Here is a 23,885-nt window from a genome sequence, read left to right on the forward strand (position 1 = left end):
GATCATCTCACTTGGAATCCAAAAAATTATTCTAACATTTCTGTAATGCATTTTACCATCGACGAAATCTGGCATCCCGACATATCTGTCTATTCTAGGTAAGATTATTCAAATTTCATTTAATTTTTTTAAAATTTAATTTAATATTTAAGAAACTATTTTTATAATTTAATGATTCTACAATCTTTAAAATACATAAATTTTTATAAATGTATTTAAATAACGATTATCTTTTGTAGTATACCAGTGACCGAATTAGCTCCTACTTTCCAGACGAATGCTCTTTCTTTTAACTCTGGAATGGTTCTATGGGTTCCACCTGCAACCATATATTCATTTTGTAAAATCGATTATAATGATTATCCTAACGATATCCAAGAATGCAACATTACTTTTGGATCATGGACCCATCACGGATTAGCTCTAGATTTGGAGATTTTAGACAGCGGATTAAGTATGGAGAACTTTCATAATTCAAATCCCGAATGGTTTGTAATAAATGCGTCTGTACACAGGAGGATTCAGTATTACGATTGTTGCTTGGAACCATACCCGAGCATTGTAACGACGTTTAAACTTAAGAGGAAACATTATTCCGATCCCGGTTTAATAATTTGGGGTCCTTCTCTAATTGCAATTTTCTTCACGCTAATCATGTTTTGGTTACCTTCTAATTCGTTGCACAAATTCATTTTGGGATGCACTTCGCTAATGGTTCTAACTGTTATGCTATTGTACGTTGGAGAAACACGTTCTTCTTCTGTCCCGTCCGTATTAACAGGTTGGTATTCTATTTCTATTTAAAAGTAAACTGTTTCAAATCATTAATTCGACTTAATTACAGCTCGTAGCATCCATTCTACCATGTTTATTGTTGCATCTGCGATGTTGATGGAGATCATCATTGTTAACTTAGGAAGAATTGCTGGAACTTTTCGGCCTCCTACCATATTAACCTATTGGTTATCGGGGATGATTGGAAAGATTATGTTGATATGCATACCTAAAAAACGATTCGGATTTGTACACAAAATGGAAGACACTCAAGATAACGAAGAAGAATTACCATCGGAAGATTACAGGGAAGAATGGTTATTGGTAGCCACAGCCTTAGATAGAATTTGTTTTGTTATCTACCTTCTAGTCTTTATTGTTCAGAAAAATGCATAAAAAAATTAAATTAATCTCACGAATATAAATTTTTAATGACAGCTTATTAATTTGTAAAAAAGATATCTTCGTAATAAACTCGAATTTTAATTTATATTTAAAAATAAGTTTTCTGTTTTTTTAAATATCCAAATCCATTTAGGTTTTTTGGACTCTCCGCCCTATTGCATCCAAAAGGCCATAGCCATCGCGAGTACAGGCAAGCCACGATAAAAGCGACCATTGGGAAATCCCATTTAGGCTTGGAGTTGATTTACATGAAATTCGTGCCGCTTTCTACATGAAATTCATGCAGAAAGCAGCACGAATTTCAGTATCCTACGAAGAACAATATAGCCGCTTTCTGCAGCTACATTGTTCTTCGTAGACTACGTTCGGCGACGTGGAAAATGAGGTGTTAACGAGAAATAATTGGCTATATACAGAGGTTTTATTGAGATTATACCGCTGAATTTATTATTACAGGGAATGAGTTCAAAACATTTCATAATAGTAAAGTCTTTAGTAACATACCGACTACAATAATGTAGACTAATGCACGGTATCGCAAAGACTTCCAGATAACGAAAACACTCGTTAATAATACTTCTTTATTGTCAAGAAATATTAAATTACTCTACAATTTTTAGAAACATTCTGTCGGAGTTATGCGAAGTACGAGTTGCGGGGTGTTTACTGTATAGTGAAATTTTACCATGTTTCTGTACTTGGTAATCAACTCAAATTATTCGTTATAAAAGAAACAAAATAATAATAATAATAATAATTTGTGAACGAACGTTTCTAACACAGATAGAAACAAAATAATTTTGTATATTTAAATAATAATGACCAAATAAATAATTTTTGGGTTGATTTAAATCTTCATCCTTTTTCAAATTCCAACTAGAGACAGATGATTCTTTTTCACAGAAATTATTAATTTAATAAATATATTATTTCATTTATTATATTGTTTAGTAATAAAACAGCAATATAATAACGCTCTTAACTTCTTCACTCATTTTTTAAATTTTATTTATTCGTACATGGTGTTCACTTAAATGTCTATTCAGGGATCTTTCCAATTTGGGTAGGTTAGGTTGTGGACGATTTGCACGATAAAAAAGTAAATTCTATATTATACATAAAGAATTTACAGCATTAAATATTTATTGCTTGTATATAAAAACTCAATTATTAATAGTACAGTATTATTGATTAAATCTACAGTGTTATCCTATAAAAGATGCTGTATAGAATTTCTATCGTTTGAAACACGTTCGTGATACCTTGTAAAAAAAAAAGCTGTAATTTATGTTTACTTTTCTGACGTCGTTTTACAAATTATTATGCATATTGTAAAGCCATTTAAACGAAAAACAATATATACAAAGCAATAGACACAAGCTTCGAGTTGTTTAATTAAAAGTGTAACATGCTAGAACATTATTTATCGAATGTTTATAACACGTAAGGTTCCGTTTTTGACAGGTTTTACTGTATATATATATATTACTTTACAATATTTTAATTGTTGTACGATGTGTACTATTCATATACTTTTATGCACAATAAAAACTAAAAGATAAATTAAAAAACAAATTCTTTCTAACGCAATAGAAACGAGAAGCCATTCTTCACTGTAATTCTCGGACATAAATTCTCTATTCTCTTCTGTTTTATGAATAATTCCGAAACATTTTCTGGGAATTTTAATCAACATGATTTTCCCAACGATACCCGACAGACAATATATAACTGCAGAAGGTGGTCGAAAGCTTCCAGAAATGTACCTCAAACTAATGATGAAGAACTCCATCAGCATTGCAGAAGCCACGATAAATATGGTTGAATGAATTGTTTGAGCTGAAAATACGTTTAATCGTTTATTAAATCTTTCATTTAATTAACAAATATTCGAATAAATAAAAAGCTACTAACCTGATAGAACAGTTGCAACGGGGGAAGAACGAAACTCATTAAGATACAGGAGCAATACGGTTAGAATGATTACTGATGTGCATCCCAAAATGAGTTTATAAAGTAAATTAAAAGATATCCAAAACATAATTAAAGTAAATATTATAGCAATTAAAGAAGGACACCAAATTATCGAACCGTAATCTGAAAAATGTGTTCTTTTGAATTTAAAAGTTGTTATAATGCTGGGATAAGGTTCGGGACAACAAGAATATTTTTTAATTTCCTTCTCTACAGACGTGTCTATTAACATCCAAAGTGGATTAGTATTATGAAAATCACTTAATTTAATTGTCTTTGATGCAAGTTCCATTTCTAAGGCCCATCCGTGATGAGTCCACGAACCAAAAGTAATGTTACATTCTTGAATATCGTTGGGATAATTTTTATATTTAATTTCGCAATAGGAATATATTGTTATAGTTGGTACCCACATAATTGTTCCTCCATTAAAAGAAAGAACTTTTGTCTCGACATTCGGCATAATTTCGGTCACGGGCATACTATAAATATTTATATAATAAAATTAATTAATATAAAAATATTCTGTTTATTATATTATATTATTTCATACTTTAAATGTTTAATATAAAAATAAATAGATAAAAATTTAATAAATAAACTTTTGTCTTATTCATTATTATACAAGTCTGGAAGCAAAGATCTTGGCTGATCCAGATCCTATCAAATATAGAATTTATAATGAATTAGTAATAGTAAAATTAAATTAGAGAGGCCATAGTTATCATTAGTCATTTCCTTAAAGAATAATTTGTATAATTTTAAATGCAGTTGTTATTGTTAGGGGTCTGAAGTAAGGAAGAGAGAAGGAATGAGAAAGAAAAGATACCAAGTAAGGTATTGGCAGACAGGAGGAATAATAAACAAAACAACTCGTTTACAAAGGATGATAACATTTAGCATTTATCAAGAACTTTAAATGCAATATACGTACGATCACGTCAAATATATTTGGGTTAGTGAAACTCAGGAGACGTCCTAGAAAAACTTAGGATTACATTTCAATACATATCCTACTGTTAATCGTTATTGTAAATGTTTTTAACACGAAACGTAAATATTGTAATAGAATATTGCATTAAAGTATTTACGAGATTCTAGAATAATATTATTTGAAAGGCAAGTCAGTTTATGAATAAAATGGAACACTCATGATATCAGAGAAGAAACACTTGCATCGCTATTTTATATTTGTTAAACAAAACTTATCATTTCTGACACGAAAGTTTGAGTTATTGTATTTAAATTGTATTAAAATCGAATTTTTATTTGTTATATTTAGAAATTTCTAAAAGAAAATTTATTCTAGTATTTCAAGTAATGTTTTATACCATTGAACGAGAACCAATATCAATTCTCTACTTAATTGAAATATATGAATTTAATCAATCATTGATGAGTGATATTTGTAGGTCAATAACTAATGTCTCTATCTTTAAAAGAGGTTAGCCATGTCTCAATCCATAAGGGATAGAGGACACATATCCCCAATATTTTTGGGAAACAATTTTCTGGTACAAAAATGTACCAGAGAATTCTTTCCCTTTCCAAGATATCTACGATCACTCACTCTCTAAATAGGGTCCATTTTCCCATAAAAGACTTCCCGAGGCATTCCTCCCTCGACAGATTGTCCACGTTGCCCTATACCAATAAAACCAAACAAGAACAGTAAAATCCAATAAAGATATTATCGAATCTTTTGAGAAAAGTATATTGCCTTTCTCTCAAAACATATGCAAATTGTTTTTTATATGGAAGAATTTTTGATTGAAATAATTACAAAGAAATTCTACAATAATTTTAAATTATAAGCATAAATTTGTATAATAATTAGCATATAATCAGTATAATTTACCTGGAATAAATTGATATATCTGGTACCCATATTTCGCTCGATTCAAAATGAATTAATTCAATTCCCGAATAATTTTCCGGTTGCCACACAAGATGCTGATCGGTCCACGCCTAGGAAAAAAAAAATTAAAAAGAAGAAATGATTTTAATTTTGAAAACATGTAAAAATTTTAATTTCTTCACTGATATCTGACCTCAAATCAGAATTCCATTTCAGTTTAGAGCCTACTAGTCCCCTCACAGAGGACTTAACAGAATCATGAGGCGTGATACGAGTCTTAGAATAGACTATCTCACAAATATCCTGTTCACTTTATGTCGGAAAAACTGACTGGCTACTATATTCAATAAATGTTCTCACTTTCGAGATATTATTTCATCATACGTGATCAAATAATGAATATAATTCTTCCTTAACTATTAAACCATCGTATCCATAATAAAGTTAATCTATTTTTCCCATCTTAATGTCCCTGGTGGATTTATAATTTTTTCAAAAACGGTTTTAATTTAAAAAGTGATTTTCTATTAAATGACATAAATTGGTTACATCATACAGTATCGCATATAGAAGTCAGATAAAGTCTGAGTTATACTCGTTCTACAATAGAAACATTGCATCTTGTAGGTGTTGTAAATACAGAGAAAGTCGACATATTTAACAGACTCTGAACCATTGTATCTAGTGAAACTGATTTATGTAATATAATTTTCACACTCTCAAAGTATCCGAAATCCCAGGAAATTTTCGTGTGCGGTTTTTCCCTCATAGACTATGTCAAGCACCATTGGTCGTCCCCATTGTTTGGCCTTTCCGAACTCATGAGTAAGAGAAGAGATACTCTTCTCTTACTCATTTCTCTTATCTCTCTTACTTCTCTTACGTTAGTATACCCAGAGGGCAGAAAAGTTAAAAAATAAATTCCAAGACATTTTGATTTATATCTGATCTTCCTCTCTCCTGTCTATTAGATTTAAAACGTAAACTATGGAGTATTTGTTTAATAAAGAACAATTATTTTCGCGTATGTTATATTTATACGATATTATTTTTTCTTTTATTTTCTAAATTTTGTGAACAAACGAAAACATTTCTCTTAATTTATGAAATTTAAAATAAATATAAAAAATACAAATAGTTACTTACTAATTGTAACCAAGCTTCTAATTTCATATAATTCTTCTCTTCATTCTATTAAAAAAAAACGTATATTGCTCACTTGATATGATACAAAATACAAGTTACAACCATTCAAAATTACTGTGATTATGTTATTTATTAACTGAGAAATATATAATGTAATGTACACCAATCGATAGTTTCATTTTCCATCTACATTCAAACGTGCTACAATTCAAATCTATTGCCTCAAAGAAATGCCATAAACAAAAATGGCGACTCTGCAATAAAACAAGTGTTTTTTGTATTTTACATTTTGCAATAATAATTAATATAATTACAATAATTTAAAATGGTAGAATTCTTGTTTTTGGAAGACCCTATATAATTTCAACCTACTGTCTGTATGGTTAATGAAGTAATAAATAAATCAGTTATCAGAAAATTTATAAAATAATTTAAAAATTTACTATCTATGGCATTATTATAAACTATAACTATATTAATATCAAACAAACAAAAGAATTAAAATACATCTTACTATTTCTGATAGATAAATGGGTATTAAACCAAAATATAATGTAGTAGCATTCGAATCATCTAATACGGGACGAGCGATTTTATCGTAATTTTTTAGTAAATCTTTACGAAGTTTTTGTATCATAGATTTATGTTGAACGTCCGATGAATCTAAAAAAAAAAAAAAAAACCGAAAAATTTCGCAGAATTAAATTTTTGTATTAATAAATAAATTTAAAAAATTTCATCCCTACTTACCTGTGTACGTGTATAGAAAGATGAAAATGTAGAAATAATATAAAATTATAGTAGCGAAAGAACATCTTACGTCCATGATATATAAACTTTGTGTAAGTAAAAACTTTGGAATTAGGATATCCCACATTTATATCATTTCAAAAATCATAAATTAATATATTTCAATGAAGATAATAGTTCTTAATGGAGTAATGATTATACAATTGAATTTTTGTGAATGTAAAAATCTACATCAATCTTAATAATACATTTATAAAATATACATCCTTGTTTCTTCTTATTTTATTTTAAAATATTGTAGTTGTGTCATTTATTGATTTAATAATGAATTATCGTGTGTTTAGTATATATTTTTTTCTTACTAAAATAAAATCTTACATTCTGCTATTTTTAATTGGTTTGTTTCAATGTATAACTTTATATTATATTAAATCTTGAGTTATGTGTAATATATATATAATAGTCCATTATTATAATTTGTGAATCGTTAATACAATAAAAATATATATACAAGTCGACCCCCCTATAACACTATTGATTATTCCGTTTTATATAAATTCCATGTTGTACGAGTCACTTAGATTTTACAAATACGTCAGCCGTTCACAGCCCGGCACACGTATTTGTAAAATCTAAGTGACTCGTACAACATGGAATTTATATAAAACGGAATAATCAACAGTGTTATAGGGGGCTCGACTGTATATATATATATATATTTTCCGTTGTTCTGTTTTAAATAAAATAGTTCCTCGTTATATAACTCATTCGAATATATAGGTTAGTCTTTTACTTATTTATTTTATATTGTTTTTTTTACTTTTTGTTCTTACAAACAATGCTTTTATGAGAACAAAGTTAGATATAGTAGACCCCCCTATAACACTATAGATAATTCCGTGTTATATGAATTCCATGTTGTACGAGTCACAGATTTTACAAATACGTGAGCCGTTCACAGCCCGGTACAACGTATTTGTAAAATCTAAGTGACTCGTACAACATGGAATTCATATAACACGGAATTATGTACAGTGTTATAGGGAGGTGTACTTGTACTGTACATCACAATGCTGGGCTGCAATTTTTAACCGTAATTTATTTAATTTTAAAATATACGCTTTCCACCTTAAATTAGCAGTGTCTTGCCCCTGTACATCATACTTTTCCTTTAACAATAGAGTCGTTTAGGTCATCTATCTAACACCTTTCGGAAAAAAATTTGTGATTTTTCTAATACTAAAATTCATTCTTGGTTGAAATACATTTCCAAGAAAATATTAATAACAATTATATCGTATTTTTAATTGTTTTTTAATGTATAAATGTCTACGTCTTTTAATCTTTTAATATGAAACTGGCGCCATCTTTTAAGAATTAATAACATTATAAGCTTTACTGTTATTCTCGACTAATACAGGAAGATGAAGTCCTCTCGTGTTTTAGAATCATGTCCTTGTCAGAGTTGATTTATTTAATTTAAATATACAAGTATATATTTACATTATATAGTTTATTTTAAAATAAACACGGAAAGTGACCTTATATTTGGAAGAGAAAATCGGTAGATGATCCTTGGAATAACATTAATAGAAAGTCACGCAATACTTTTAAGGGCTCCTTAATAACCCCTCTTGGTGTCTAAATAATATACATTTTTTTTACATCAAATTGACGTCATTATCGCATTTTCTCGTAAGAAAACTGTAAGAATGACGTCAAATTGATACAATATTGCATATTATTCGGTACAGTGAGTCTACATTTAATTTCTTCTTCACTCATTTTACTGTTAAATCAAGTGTTTAGTAATTACTCACAGTAGATTACGGTTTATTACGGATACAGTACGTAGTTTTCTATGTGATTATACTATATTTTCTTGTTGTCTACTAAAGATAGTATTATATAATTCAAAATATATATTTAGGAACCGTGTATGACACTAAATATTATAAGAAACGTTTGTCCAGGAATCAATTGGGCAATAAAACGGGGGGGTGTAATTACCGTCTTGTTATAAAATTGCTAAAATTATCGACCTATTACTCAGATAAACTTCTTAAATGAGTAATAACGTCATAATGAAGAGGAGTGAAAACGTCATTCATGTTAACGTCATAAGCAATTCGTAAGCATAATTTCCTAAGAAGTTTGAGTCACTTTCGGCCCAATAACCAGAAAATTTATTATAAATTACTCTTATTCTTTTTCTAAATCAAATATTTAAAACATTAAACGACGTAACTTTTGTGCAAATGGTTAATAGGCTTTGAAAACTCCAAGGTTAAGCTTACGACTCTCAACTCACTTTAAGTCACGTGTACATACAAGGAGAGACGTAACATATACTTATAAGGTAAAACGTAAAGTTTAAGACCGAAGCAGAGTGGCGCAGTGGAAGCGTGCTGGGCCCATAACCCAGAGGTCCGTGGATCGAAACCACGCTCTGCTAATATTTTTTTTTCCTTCCTTTTTTTTNTTTTTATTGGCTTTTTTTTTTATTTTTTTTTAAATTTAATTTCTTCTTCTCTTTTATAAATTATATAGAGAAAGAAGATAATTGTTTGATGGCATAATCTTATTGATCGAAAAAGTAAAGATAATTGTTTCTTTATACGAATGATTCGATTTTTAACTCACACCACACATCAATTCAAATTGAAACTTAATTAAAATTTCAACATCGAACTAATGAGCAAAACTTTTCTGGTAAATTTGTGAAAATCGATATATCGTAGATTCTTTTGTACTATTAAGAAAATAGCTCTTTTTCCCAAATGAGTATTGCATTCCTTGATCCATTAAGTACACGATCCTTCCTTTGGGCATTTATTCGACCATTTCCAAGTCTCTTTTTCAATAAAATAAATGATAATAATAATAATAGTATATTGTACTTAAAATACAGGGTGTCCTGTATAATAACTGGGCATATCTGGCAACCATATCGTTTCACAAATTTAATAAATTAAAAACTGATCTTAAACCTTTCGGGTGTGCTTATACAATTGTATGGTGTTTCATCACACACTTGATTTGAAATTACCCAATTATGTAATTTTGGGTACTTGTACTTTGGCTTAAGGGTGATAAGGGCTTGGAACTATCAAGACTCTACTGTACTCATCGGAATCGGTACTTTAAACGTGGGTTCGGATCCTACTGACAATCAAATATGTTATTTTTTGTGTAAATAATGGTTTCTTTTATATATATGTTTGCTTATATAGAACGATTTTACTTTAGTTATTGTTTATTTATAACAATATCAACAACTTATATTAGTTATTACCTAGTTATTTATTGTGAAAATTGTAGTACTGGTTATTATATAAATTATGTACACGTCAGAGTAGAAGAATTTTCTTCATTGAGATTTCACTTTAAATATTATTTTGAGGAATTGAAGACTTTTTTTTCATGTTCTAATCGAAAGTGAAAAGTTTTTCACTTGTTCAATTCAATACTTTTTAGTAATAAATAATGCGAAATATAAAAAAATCTGCCTTTAAATATTGTTTTAGTGTGTGACGTAGCATGAAAGATATTGATTTGACAGAAGAACATTACCGATTTTGACAGTCTTTATAAATGAGTAATATAATAAGTGACTTTTTATATATATTTTCAAAATTTTTAGATATTTCTTCGAATTGTTATTTATTTCTTAAATTGTGAATTTTTTATCTTTATTAACTTATCACACTTTCTCATAACAAAACTATAAGAATGATGTCAAATTTAAAGTAATATTTTACATCATTCGGGTAAGACGATTGACCTTTTTATTACGGTTTATTAATCTTATGTGAATTTAAATAAAAATATTAATTAATTACATTGTATCATACACATCTGGTAGTATAGTACTGTACTTTTAAAAAAATAAATAAATGGTTTCCAGGCGTGCTTCAACAATATATACACTCTTTAGTAATAAAAAAAAAGCCTTCTTTTTATTATTAGACTATTATTATTATAGAATAAACACTGCAAAGATAAAATCCGGATGGGCGAAGTTATTTATTTATTTTTTTTTTTTTAAGAACGTTATCGAATAACTTCACAGATAACTTTAAACAGTAAATTTGTATAGATAAACTTTTACCTTTATAGCTTTATAGCGAAGAAAATAACCTCGGCATCAATTATTTAAAGAATGAAGGGAGTAACTACGATACGCTAGTTACGTTTATCTCAACGTGAATTCTAGCAGTCGAAGGCAAAATAGAGTGAATTTCTATAAGGAAAGGTCATCTCAGATGTATCAACAATTTCTACTCTGTAATAAAAAAAATAAAATAAAATAAAGACTACACCCTGTAATATAAAACTCTCGAGGCTACAGCCCAAATTTCTCATATCTTATTTGTAATCACCTTGACATACAAATGTGACCAACCATGAATAATGCACGAGAACTTTCTTTTAAGAATTAATAACATTATAAGCTTTACTGTTATTCTCGACTAATACAGGAAGATGAAGTCCTCTCGTGTTTTAGAATCATGTCCTTGTCAGAGTTGATTTATTTAATTTAAATATACAAGTATATATTTACATTATATAGTTTATTTTAAAATAAACACGGAAAGTGACCTTATATTTGGAAGAGAAAATCGGTAGATGATCCTTGGAATAACATTAATAGAAAGTCACGCAATACTTTTAAGGGCTCCTTAATAACCCCTCTTGGTGTCTAAATAATATACATTTTTTTTACATCAAATTGACGTCATTATCGCATTTTCTCGTAAGAAAACTGTAAGAATGACGTCAAATTGATACAATATTGCATATTATTCGGTACAGTGAGTCTACATTTAATTTCTTCTTCACTCATTTTACTGTTAAATCAAGTGTTTAGTAATTACTCACAGTAGATTACGGTTTATTACGGATACAGTACGTAGTTTTCTATGTGATTATACTATATTTTCTTGTTGTCTACTAAAGATAGTATTATATAATTCAAAATATATATTTAGGAACCGTGTATGACACTAAATATTATAAGAAACGTTTGTCCAGGAATCAATTGGGCAATAAAACGGGGGGGTGTAATTACCGTCTTGTTATAAAATTGCTAAAATTATCGACCTATTACTCAGATAAACTTCTTAAATGAGTAATAACGTCATAATGAAGAGGAGTGAAAACGTCATTCATGTTAACGTCATAAGCAATTCGTAAGCATAATTTCCTAAGAAGTTTGAGTCACTTTCGGCCCAATAACCAGAAAATTTATTATAAATTACTCTTATTCTTTTTCTAAATCAAATATTTAAAACATTAAACGACGTAACTTTTGTGCAAATGGTTAATAGGCTTTGAAAACTCCAAGGTTAAGCTTACGACTCTCAACTCACTTTAAGTCACGTGTACATACAAGGAGAGACGTAACATATACTTATAAGGTAAAACGTAAAGTTTAAGACCGAAGCAGAGTGGCGCAGTGGAAGCGTGCTGGGCCCATAACCCAGAGGTCCGTGGATCGAAACCACGCTCTGCTAATATTTTTTTTTCTTTTCTTTTTTTTTTTTTAAGAATTATTAAATTTTAAAATAATAATTTCTATTTTATATTATAAAACGTTTACGTAATTTACTACTAATAATAATTACTATTATTATTTTTTAAAATTATATTATAATAATTTCTTTATATTTGATATTAATACCGATTGTTTAAGTAATAAAATGAATTTTAAATTGAATAATATTTATATTATAAAATTATAACCAGAAACGAGCATTTCCGGATTTATTATAATTTTTTTAATAAAATTCAATAAATTTGTTGTCAACAGATGGCGATATAATCGTTATGAAGGCTATAGATATATAAGTAGTGTCAGAGTAGAAGAATTTTCTTCATTGAGATTTCACTTTAAATATTATTTTGAGGAATTGAAGACTTTTTTTTCATGTTCTAATCGAAAGTGAAAAGTTTTTCACTTGTTCAATTCAATACTTTTTAGTAATAAATAATGCGAAATATAAAAAAATCTGCCTTTAAATATTGTTTTAGTGTGTGACGTAGCATGAAAGATATTGATTTGACAGAAGAACATTACCGATTTTGACAGTCTTTATAAATGAGTAATATAATAAGTGACTTTTTATATATATTTTCAAAATTTTTAGATATTTCTTCGAATTGTTATTTATTTCTTAAATTGTGAATTTTTTATCTTTATTAACTTATCACACTTTCTCATAACAAAACTATAAGAATGATGTCAAATTTAAAGTAATATTTTACATCATTCGGGTAAGACGATTGACCTTTTTATTACGGTTTATTAATCTTATGTGAATTTAAATAAAAATATTAATTAATTACATTGTATCATACACATCTGGTAGTATAGTACTGTACTTTTAAAAAAATAAATAAATGGTTTCCAGGCGTGCTTCAACAATATATACACTCTTTAGTAATAAAAAAAAAGCCTTCTTTTTATTATTAGACTATTATTATTATAGAATAAACACTGCAAAGATAAAATCCGGATGGGCGAAGTTATTTATTTATTTTTTTTTTTTAAGAACGTTATCGAATAACTTCACAGATAACTTTAAACAGTAAATTTGTATAGATAAACTTTTACCTTTATAGCTTTATAGCGAAGAAAATAACCTCGGCATCAATTATTTAAAGAATGAAGGGAGTAACTACGATACGCTAGTTACGTTTATCTCNTTTTTTTTATATTAATTTTCTTTTTATATCGAATTATAAATTATAAATTTACATTCCAATAAGTACATTTAAAAAGAGGAAAAAGAATTAATATAAATTTTTCAAATTTAATTAAATATATTTATTCTTTTTCAGTTAAAATAAAATTAAATTATTGTTAATTTTTTTTAACATTTTCTTTTAAACAAAATTATTTTAAAAATTTTTGTTTACGTATCACGCAATCGAAACAATAGAAATTGTTTCCTCTTTCAAACAATAGAATTTCAAGGACTAAATATAAATTAAAGATATTCACAAATGAATAATATCTAAATCAAAATTTCTAGTTCATAAATTCTTGATAAAAGTATATTTATATATATATGTATATTACATTACATTAATCAATTATTTTTCTTTATAAAATGAAAACGAATAAGAAGAAAAATAACACGATTAAATTTTTATCCTTTTGAAAAGAGTATAACATACTTCAGCCTTGAGGAAAGAATTAATAATTTAGAAATAACAAAACTATGAGAATCAGTTGTTGTAGCTTCTGGCTTGATATGTGTATCAATGAAGAACTCGATGTACTTTACAAATCCTTTCGCTAATGGTAGGATTATATTGCATGCAAGAGATATTCTTTATCAAGTAAACACATCATCAAACCAGTTTTTAAGTGTGTTTATGTACAATTCTTTATCTTAAAAAAAAAAAAAGAAGAAGAAGAAGAAGAAGAATATAAAAATCTCATATTATATAATTAATAAATATTAGATATTTCTATAAATTTATACAAAAATTCAACTTTGAATAATATTCAAAAGTGATTAACTTATATTAATTTCGCATATTTTGCCATATTTAAATGAATTTTTATTGGCTTTTTTTTTTATTTTTTTTTAAATTTAATTTCTTCTTCTCTTTTATAAATTATATAGAGAAAGAAGATAATTGTTTGATGGCATAATCTTATTGATCGAAAAAGTAAAGATAATTGTTTCTTTATACGAATGATTCGATTTTTAACTCACACCACACATCAATTCAAATTGAAACTTAATTAAAATTTCAACATCGAACTAATGAGCAAAACTTTTCTGGTAAATTTGTGAAAATCGATATATCGTAGATTCTTTTGTACTATTAAGAAAATAGCTCTTTTTCCCAAATGAGTATTGCATTCCTTGATCCATTAAGTACACGATCCTTCCTTTGGGCATTTATTCGACCATTTCCAAGTCTCTTTTTCAATAAAATATCCTTCAATAAATATTTTTAGTTTTATGTATTTTACTTTATAAAATTTTCAACGTTGTTTTTTTTTAATACTTTTTTTTAGTATTTAATAATTTAGATTCAATAGCATCTCTTCCTTTTACGTATAAAAAGTGAATGAGTTCATTGACTGTGTTTCACACTAGAAAAAAAAGTAATAAAAATACATAAAAAAATCAAAGCTGTAAACGTAGAAGGAAATATAAAACAATTGACCATTGCATAAACAAGTTTTCCTTTCTTTTTCTTTCTTTAAAAAAAAATAGAAAAATTTTCACTGATTTTACGACTTTTAAAACTATTTTTATTTTTATTTCTTAACAGCGGCACTTTAATTATTTATATATTAAATTATAGAAAAAAAAATGTTCTCGAATTAATATTTAAATTAATGAGTGTGATAAAACGTCTTAATTAGAATAATTAATGAATTTTCGTGTCATATTTGAAATGCTTGAACGGAAAAGAAACGTTATTTGTAAGCGTTGCTGATATATAGGTTATATATACTGTATATTATGAGATAAAGGCAATAACATGTCAACGAAAACTAGAATAAACCTTATCAACTGGCTAGCTTCACACGATGATGAATATCAGAAGGATGATGGATGGTTACTGAACTTGATGACCTTAGTGAGCAGTGAATTCTTAAAAAGAAAACTATTGACTCGAATATTTTGAAGTTTATGAAAGTTTTAATAGCATTCGAATAAAATTTTCTTTAAATATATATATATATAAACATAATAAAGTGTAAATTTTATGATTTTTCAATCACGTTTTAAATATTGTAAAATGCTTGCAGATTCGTTTATGTAATCGATAAACGTCCATTTGTTAGAAACCGATAAAGGAAAAAAACCAATATTTTTATCGATATAATAAGAAACTACAATGTTTATATATTGAAAATTTCATATTTTAAATCTTGGGATATTTCTTCTTCAATTAGAAATTAAGTTTTTCAACTTGATCTCATTAAAGTTGAGAGGGATTTTAATGCCAAACTGATATAAAATCAAATGTAAGAATTTTATTTTTTAATATTTGCTTTAATGTTTGAGTACATTTAACCCCAAAAATTTCTCAACTTTACCATCAAGGAGAGTTCAGGATCGATTCCCGTTCGACACTTCTAACTCTTAGATCTAACGCACCACGACAGACTCGGCCAAGTGGAAATTGGCATTGCATCTAACTGCATTCACTCAGATCTGTTAAGAATTCTTTAAATTTCGAAAAAACAACTATTACTTTTTACTCTTTCTTTTGTGTTAGAATCGTAAATTGTATCGTTATTTGTACTTTTCCGAATGAGTCATTGGAAAACTCGATAGAGACAGCCTATACGTTCCATTTAAAAAAAGAGATGATAACGTGAAAATAGCTATAAAAATCAAGATAATATGTCATAAAATATTAAGAAAACATGTCAGACATATGATAGATAACAGGTATATATCACTATCTAAAATTTACATACCTGTAATTTCTTTTTAAAACATGCAATATAACAATCAAAAAAAAAATGTTTTTTTTTCTATCGCTATTTTAAAGATAGAAGGTTTCATATTAAAAAAACCTAATCATCTCCAAGTTTAAAAAAACCTTGATACAGTAACATTGAATCATTGATCACTGTTAGTTTACTATATTGTTCCATTGATCAATATTGTAAGTATTAATCAATGGATGCAATAAAAAGTAATTTTATNAAGATAGAAGGTTTCATATTAAAAAAACCTAATCATCTCCAAGTTTAAAAAAACCTTGATACAGTAACATTGAATCATTGATCACTGTTAGTTTACTATATTGTTCCATTGATCAATATTGTAAGTATTAATCAATGGATGCAATAAAAAGTAATTTTATACACATAATTTTTTTTTCAATGGTTAATCTATGAATCTAATATTTTTTTTTCTTATAAGTGTAATAATAAAAAAATGTATTTTAACTTTTATATTAATTGTAATACAGTCGACCGAAATAACAAAACTATGAGAATCAGTTGTTGTAGCTTCTGGCTTGATATGTGTATCAATGAAGAACTCGATGTACTTTACAAATCCTTTCGCTAATGGTAGGATTATATTGCATGCAAGAGATATTCTTTATCAAGTAAACACATCATCAAACCAGTTTTTAAGTGTGTTTATGTACAATTCTTTATCTTAAAAAAAAAAAAAGAAGAAGAAGAAGAAGAAGAATATAAAAATCTCATATTATATAATTAATAAATATTAGATATTTCTATAAATTTATACAAAAATTCAACTTTGAATAATATTCAAAAGTGATTAACTTATATTAATTTCGCATATTTTGCCATATTTAAATGAATTTTTATTGGCTTTTTTTTTTATTTTTTTTTAAATTTAATTTCTTCTTCTCTTTTATAAATTATATAGAGAAAGAAGATAATTGTTTGATGGCATAATCTTATTGATCGAAAAAGTAAAGATAATTGTTTCTTTATACGAATGATTCGATTTTTAACTCACACCACACATCAATTCAAATTNTTACAAATACGTGTGCCGGGCTGTGAACGGCTCACGTATTTGTAAAATCTAAGTGACTCGTACAACATGGAATTTATATAAAACGGAATTATCAACAGTGTTATAGGGGGGTCAACTGTGTATTTATTATCTCTCCTTTAGAATACAGGAAAAGATTTCAATTAAATATGTATTTAGTTTAGTTTAGTTTAGTCAAATATGTACACTGTAAATTATTTATGGCTTATTTATTCTTCATACTAAACACATTGAATATCTTTTGATATATATATTTCCTTTGCAAATCATTTTTTATTGCTATCTTTTATTTTTAAAAGAGATCAAACGAGTCATCGAGCATTTCGAACAATTCAATAAATTGCTTTCGAACATGGAAACACTTCAGTCTAAATTCACACCACAAATAAAAAATTCTTTCCAGGACTTTTTCATTATATTCATTTACTATTATAGCTCTCGATCTTTTTCTAGATGACTTCTAACTTTTCTATTTAGTTCTTTGTAAGCATCTGTTTTCTTTGTTTATTTACTCCTTTCTTTCGGGGTGTTTTTTTTCCTTTATTTCTTTTATCAATTTCGAGTAATAACTGTAATAAATAAATCTATACGAATCTCTAAATTTATTCTTACTTTCTCTCGATGTTTTGATGTCTTTTTAATCATAATTTCTTAAGAAAAAAACACGAATAAAATATCTAAAAATATCGTTAAAACTAAGGCAAAACTATAGAAAAACTAATTATCAAATGTCAACTTGTAATTTTAATTGGATTGCATGGAAGATATTCGACAATTTCTCTTCCTTATTCGTTTTCTAAATGAAATATTAAGTTAGTTAAATTATATGTTAATACATTGCATATTAGAGTAAATACGAGGTGTTAAAATTCCAGTTTACTGCATATTATTTAATTATATTTACTCTTATTAATGCATACGATTATAATAATATAATATGTAAAATATGGCATGTATTTGTACGAATGCACATTATTGCATATGCAATATAAGCCTAATATATATTGCATATTGTAACTTATTTTTTTTTGAAGGTTTCTTCAATTCGTAGTGACTTAACAAACGAAAAATAAATGGAATTAAAAATTTCGACAGTTATTTAAGAGATAAATAATGAATTTAAGACTTTAAATAACTTAATCATTTAATATTTTAATTGCTTTTATACGATCCAAAAAGATCAAAGGGGATAATTAATATCTATGCAAATTTATCGGATAAAAGAATAGAGGAGGGGAGGAAAAAAAAATAAAATGTCAATCTAAAATGACATTTTAATAACGATTTTTTTTCATTTTAATTACCACAATATTCTTAATTTTATTCATTTAAAATCCGATTAAAGTTATTCATAAATTGAACAAATTTCTCTCCTTCCCCCCTTCTTTTTTTTTTTTTTTTTTTATTCGGAAGATGTGTAATTTTATATAAGAGTTAATTAAGAAAATCGTAATTTTCTATGCAGATTCGGTTTGCCATCAATACAATTAGTTGAAACTAATCTTCGTCCATGATAGCTGCCGACGATCTCCCCTCCCTCCTCTATAATCCCCGTCATCCCTTAAAAGTACAAATGGGAGCGTCCGTAATGTATTCTTCGTTTCCTCTTCTCATTGATATTCTTTGTACACGGTAGCCATGATGTAAATAAAGGTACATTTTGCAACAAGGGTTCTACTCGTCTACTATAAGTAGCACCCAGATAAGGGAAATTTGCACAGAATGCAATCAGATTTCGAGCGTTAGAAATCGTTTAAAAAAAAAAACCTTTCTCACGACACGCGAAAGGCATTTAAAAAACTTCCTCCCCCTCCCCTTAAAAGTCATTTAAAAGAGTGGAAAGAAAAAAAAAATTCAAACTTTATATACAAAAATAGATATTTACAGTAAGGAAAGGGGTGAAGAGTAATTTAAATAAAGTATAAATTACTATACACGAATGAAAGAGAAAAATTTATTGGACGAGGAATGAAATTAATGTGTGAGGATGTAAGAAATCGAAAACCGCGCCATTGGTCGAAACCATTGTGGAAAGCGAATACGAAACAGCGGTTTTATGAACAGGTTGTGTTTTGTTTCGTAATAGAGTGGCGTGGCTACGAGAGTCGTCGCAGACAGAGCGACTTGGATACGTGTAACTGAATGGATGTTAGAGTGGGATGTTCTAGGAATATATGACGAATTTTCAAATGATTAAAGACAGTGTGGATTGTGGGAGCGTACGTCTGGCCAGCTCTAGTTGTAAAGCTGGCCCATGGTTGTAACAGTGTCAGAGACAAGTGACAGCTACTATGTGTTACACGGACTTTCGGTTTTTTATTCTTCGTTTACTTCTTAGTCTATCTACATTAACAATTGCTTTAAGTGTTATTTACACCGATCAGTTCGTCGTACGAGTTAACGGAGGTGAAGAAGTTGCTAAAGAGTTAGCCAGGAAGTATGGTTTTACGTATTTAAGCCAGGTAAGTCGTTTTTCTTTTGTGGCTTATTTCCAACATTGTTTGAATTATTCTCGAATAGGTTATACGGAATTTTGGTATTTTTGGGTGAGTGAGTCGTAAAGAAAGAACAACGGGAGTGTACTGTACTTCTCCTTACCCAATTGTAACGATCTGAACGTATTTGTGCAGCTAATGACTTTCGCCACGTGAGATATAAGCTTTACCTGGGGCTAAGGCCAGTTACTTCCAAGAGCAGGATACTATTTTCCATTAACCTTGAGGACTTTTGTGTAAACTTCTCATTAACTTCCTGCCAGGAGAGAATTTCGCAACCATAAAGGGGTTAAGATCCTTACTCGAATAGGTTTAACGTAATGAACTAGTTTTATCCTTCGCAGTTTAACAATAGCGATTTATCATTTTAAGTTAATTAGGGTAACAATAGTTTTTTTCTATTATTTAATAGTAATAAAAAAATCTTCACTAGTAAATAACACACGAAAACTAAAATTCCATTAACTCTATTATTACTATCATCAAGTTTTTGTGTACATACACACACACAAAAAAAAGGGGTGAATATATTGGTATCTGTACAATTTTCTAGTACAGGTGAATCCCTCGAGGCGATACGAATTTAGCTTTTTACTTCTGAAACATTTATTACTGTGAGTCAGAATTTTTTTTTTTATAAATTATTCACAGGTTAATTACAAAATGCATTACTTTAAAAATATTCTCTGTACGAATTCCGTATAAGGATATATATAATATATAAGTAAAGATATAACCTTCAAATATTATCCCGGAAGTTGGGAGCTACTTATCGACATGGACCAGGTGCACTAATTTCCTGAAGAAAATGTTTCTCACTTACGTATAAACATTATATATATATATATATATATAATATTTCTTGTCAGAATGATAAGTTTTTTTTATTTCTTCTTATATTATTTCTATTAATATATAGAGAGAGATATTTTGTAAGAGTACACTACTTCATTTTAGTTTGCTTATATTTTTCTATTGATTGCATTAACTCGAAAGCTTTCAAGCTAATTATGATAATCGCTTTATCTTGCATACTTAGTTAAGATCGATTTGCATCTTAGATGTGGAAAATTCTCTCGAGACTTTTAAATATCAGTGTCATGATGCTCTATCTTATACCTAGATGGCGCCTCTTTTGGTGGCCTCCCGCCACCCCTTCGGTTTACAACAACAAATTTGTCTACTCTTCTGATGTTTTTGACCTTTAACCCACGCGAAATCTCTATATATAAAGTGGTAGAACGGAGTTTACCGTGTCCATTCGTTGGCTAATAACTACATAGATTTATATACAGAAAAGAAGAAGAAAATTTAAACAATACTCCAGTAAAACGTGACTATTGTTTGCGTGTAGCTAGATTTTTATACGAAAGTGAACCTCTTGTTACATTGATTTTTTACTCTTCACTCTCTTAGATTTTAAAAAATAATAAATAAATAAATTAGAAGACTACATCAATACTTTTTTTTATTATTTTGTTATAGTTTTACTCTTAAAATTTTGATAAAGGCTCTATTAATGTGCACGTTAAGATAAGTAAACATTAATTAAATGAAAAGACCTAAAGTACGAGTTAACAAGCGACATTTAAGTATTTAATGATTAGTGTTTTGAAGCACAGATTTATACTTCAATAGGTTAGTAGAAACACACTCGAAATTCTCGTAGAGAAGAAAGAAAATTCTCTTCATTTGCGTGCTATAAAGCAATCTGCCGAGAACAATACCATTACGTACGTAATGTAAATTGCATGGGGGGTTGAGAGGTGGAAAAAGGAAAATTTCGAGGCAAAAATGCAATAAATCAATTTTCCATCACACGAAAGTACTTGATTTATTATCATTTATTATACTTTAAAATTACTTATTCTATAAAATTAAACATTATGATTTCGAAATTCAATTTTGCGATTTTCATAAAGTAACTTCCTAATATTACTTATTGACACAAGCCAAACTTTATGGAGATGCGATGATTTGGCAGATGATAATCGATTGTCGAGGCGAGCAGACCTAATATTAAACACACTTTTTTTTTGTTTTCCCACCCCTTTTTCCATTTTTTCGCTAGCGGATATTGTATTTCGGTACGTTGTTAATCGAAAATTGTTAAAGTCTCTGTACAGATAAATCAATTTCCATGATATTATTAAAGGTTTTGTATCTGTTGCAAGAAGGAAAAAAAAAAAAGAAGAAACAAAATGGATTTTTCTTCTTTCGTTTTATATTCTCGAAAATGGGTGTAGAAAGCATAAAAACAATCAAGTATAGCTTGAATTAGTGCGTGATGCTGGTCATAATAACGTCTTAAATTGCTGGAAGTGCTTGTTCTGACATTTATTGCAAATTACTGCTATGAATGAGCCGTTGTGGCATCAGTAGTGCGTGCAAATGTTGCGACTAAATGTAACTATTTTGAATATCTTTTGGCTATATTTAACACAGATTTATGTCTAGTGTATATTAATGCATAAGTTTATCCAAAATTCGGAAAATATCGGCTAGTTTTTTTTCTTTTTTTGAATATCATTCTCTTAAAAGAGTCTGGTTTATTAAAGTCTGGTTTATTAAAGACCATTTCTCCATCTGTACAATTGATGGAATGTTGGCCAATATAAACCTGCGGTTATTGGCAATCCATCAGTGGTTTGAGAGATCGAAACTACTGACCTACTTTCGGAGCAGCTATTGTCTCCTCCCTTTCCATACGTGACAGCTTCTAGCTCATTGGACTGCAACTTATATACGATTTCATTCTCCAGAGGCTACATATATCTGTATATAACCTTGACCCGACTACGTGTGATTAACGAAAGTTTTGCTAATTACCGATTACGGAAAAATTAATGGTTATAGAGAAGAAAAAAAAAAAAAGAGTTGTTTCCTCTTAAAACTACTTCGTTTACATCAATTATTTTCGAATTAACGGTACCGTTTCTCTTTCTGGCATCGTCGGAAACTTAGTGGGAAAGTAGAGAATTTTACCCCGTGGGATTCAAACTTAATGGAACAGTAAGTCCTTCTAGATATCCCCCATGATGTACCACGCTACAGGAAAACACCATTACCAAGTCGCGGTCTCGGATTTACTAGGATTTGTAGAATACGGTTCAGCGATTTTACTCTTTCTGTAAACCATATTGGATGGAAATAAAATATTTTCTTTTATTATTTTTTTTTTTTATATATTCCTACTTTACATTAGGATCATTGTAATGGACATAGAAACGACTTCTCTCCCTGCTTTTTTTGTTTCTAAAAACGTCCTGTTGTGTAAAGAATCTACGAAGATAGCATTTTAGACCGAATGACAACTATTTTTCGTGTAAAATAATTACACTCCGAATTAAAAAGGAAATCTTATTTTTGACTTCAGAGTGTAGAGAACAGTTTGCCAGTCTTTTTTAAACTGGATCACCCCGCTTTCTATCTATAGATTTTGTTCTTTTACCGAAGGTTATCTCAAGGATATTTAATTTCATGTTTTAAATATGAATGAATATAAGAGAGATTTCTCATACTTTTGATGAAATTATTTTAAAAAATAGTTTTTTTTTTATATATATATATATAGCCTAATAATTTACTTCGAAAATAGCGTAATTGCCTTAACAAACGTAATAGAAAGTCTATAAATTTATTTGTTTTTTTTTTTTTAAATATTCAAGAGATGTAATTCTAGATTTTATTCTCATAAATTCATCTCTAGATTCTTGTCTTTTTTAAGTTCTATTATCAAATTTTTTGTTTTCTTATAAAAAAAATAAGCCTAGAAAATAATTTTCTCGTGTGATCATCGTATGAAGTATAAAAAAGAAAATATCTTGTTGCTGTTTGTGAAAGAAAAAAAAAAAATATTTTGTTGAAAATAAGTTTGAGTGTATTATTGAAGCACATCGAATTTTCAAAATTATACTTTTTTTTTTTATATATTTTTCGCTTGTGATTTTTTGCAGATTC

The 23,885-nt window shown here is 28.1% G+C and overlaps 3 protein-coding genes and 2 non-coding genes across 6 annotated transcripts in view; 4 read left to right on the forward strand and 1 right to left on the reverse strand.

The window, feature by feature from the left end:
* Positions 1–6: 6 nt before the first annotated feature.
* LOC111619885 (neuronal acetylcholine receptor subunit alpha-7-like) lies at positions 7–1,238 on the forward strand. Its single transcript, XM_023361710.1, has 3 exons — positions 7–98; positions 240–781; positions 845–1,238. The coding sequence occupies exons 1-3, from the start codon at positions 46–48 to the stop codon at positions 1,168–1,170; spliced, it is 921 nt and encodes a 306-aa protein (XP_023217478.1). The 5' UTR covers positions 7–45; the 3' UTR covers positions 1,171–1,238.
* A 321-nt stretch (positions 1,239–1,559) lies between these two features.
* On the reverse strand, positions 1,560–20,498 carry LOC111619883 (neuronal acetylcholine receptor subunit alpha-7-like). Of its 2 annotated transcripts, XM_023361708.1 has the most exons (8): positions 20,096–20,496; positions 11,019–11,192; positions 6,908–6,993; positions 6,672–6,820; positions 6,158–6,202; positions 5,012–5,121; positions 3,094–3,635; positions 1,562–3,018 (listed from the first exon to the last, which is right to left on the reverse strand). In XM_023361708.1, the coding sequence occupies exons 3-8, from the start codon at positions 6,981–6,983 to the stop codon at positions 2,705–2,707; spliced, it is 1,236 nt and encodes a 411-aa protein (XP_023217476.1). In that variant the 5' UTR covers positions 6,984–6,993; positions 11,019–11,192; positions 20,096–20,496; the 3' UTR covers positions 1,562–2,704. The 2 variants fall into 2 exon arrangements, with proteins under 2 accessions (XP_023217477.1, XP_023217476.1); XM_023361709.1 differs by lacking the exon at positions 6,908–6,993 and having other exon boundaries at positions 1,560–3,018; positions 20,096–20,498.
* On the forward strand, positions 9,291–9,362 carry Trnam-cau. The gene has a single exon. It is a non-coding gene; the product is annotated as a tRNA-Met (tRNA).
* Positions 12,352–12,423, forward strand: Trnam-cau. The gene has a single exon. It is a non-coding gene; the product is annotated as a tRNA-Met (tRNA).
* The window catches only part of LOC111619913 (kexin-like), a 63,542-nt gene continuing 58,665 nt past the window's right edge, over positions 19,009–23,885 (forward strand). Inside the window, 1 exon segment of the mRNA XM_023361737.1 lies at positions 19,009–19,988. Coding sequence (XP_023217505.1) covers positions 19,722–19,988 — 267 coding nt within the window. The 5' untranslated portion in view covers positions 19,009–19,721.

Source organism: Centruroides sculpturatus, unplaced genomic scaffold (assembly GCF_000671375.1).
Source record: "Centruroides sculpturatus isolate CEXI.00-Female unplaced genomic scaffold, Cexi_2.0 scaffold160, whole genome shotgun sequence".
NCBI classification, from domain to species: domain Eukaryota; kingdom Metazoa; phylum Arthropoda; class Arachnida; order Scorpiones; family Buthidae; genus Centruroides; species Centruroides sculpturatus.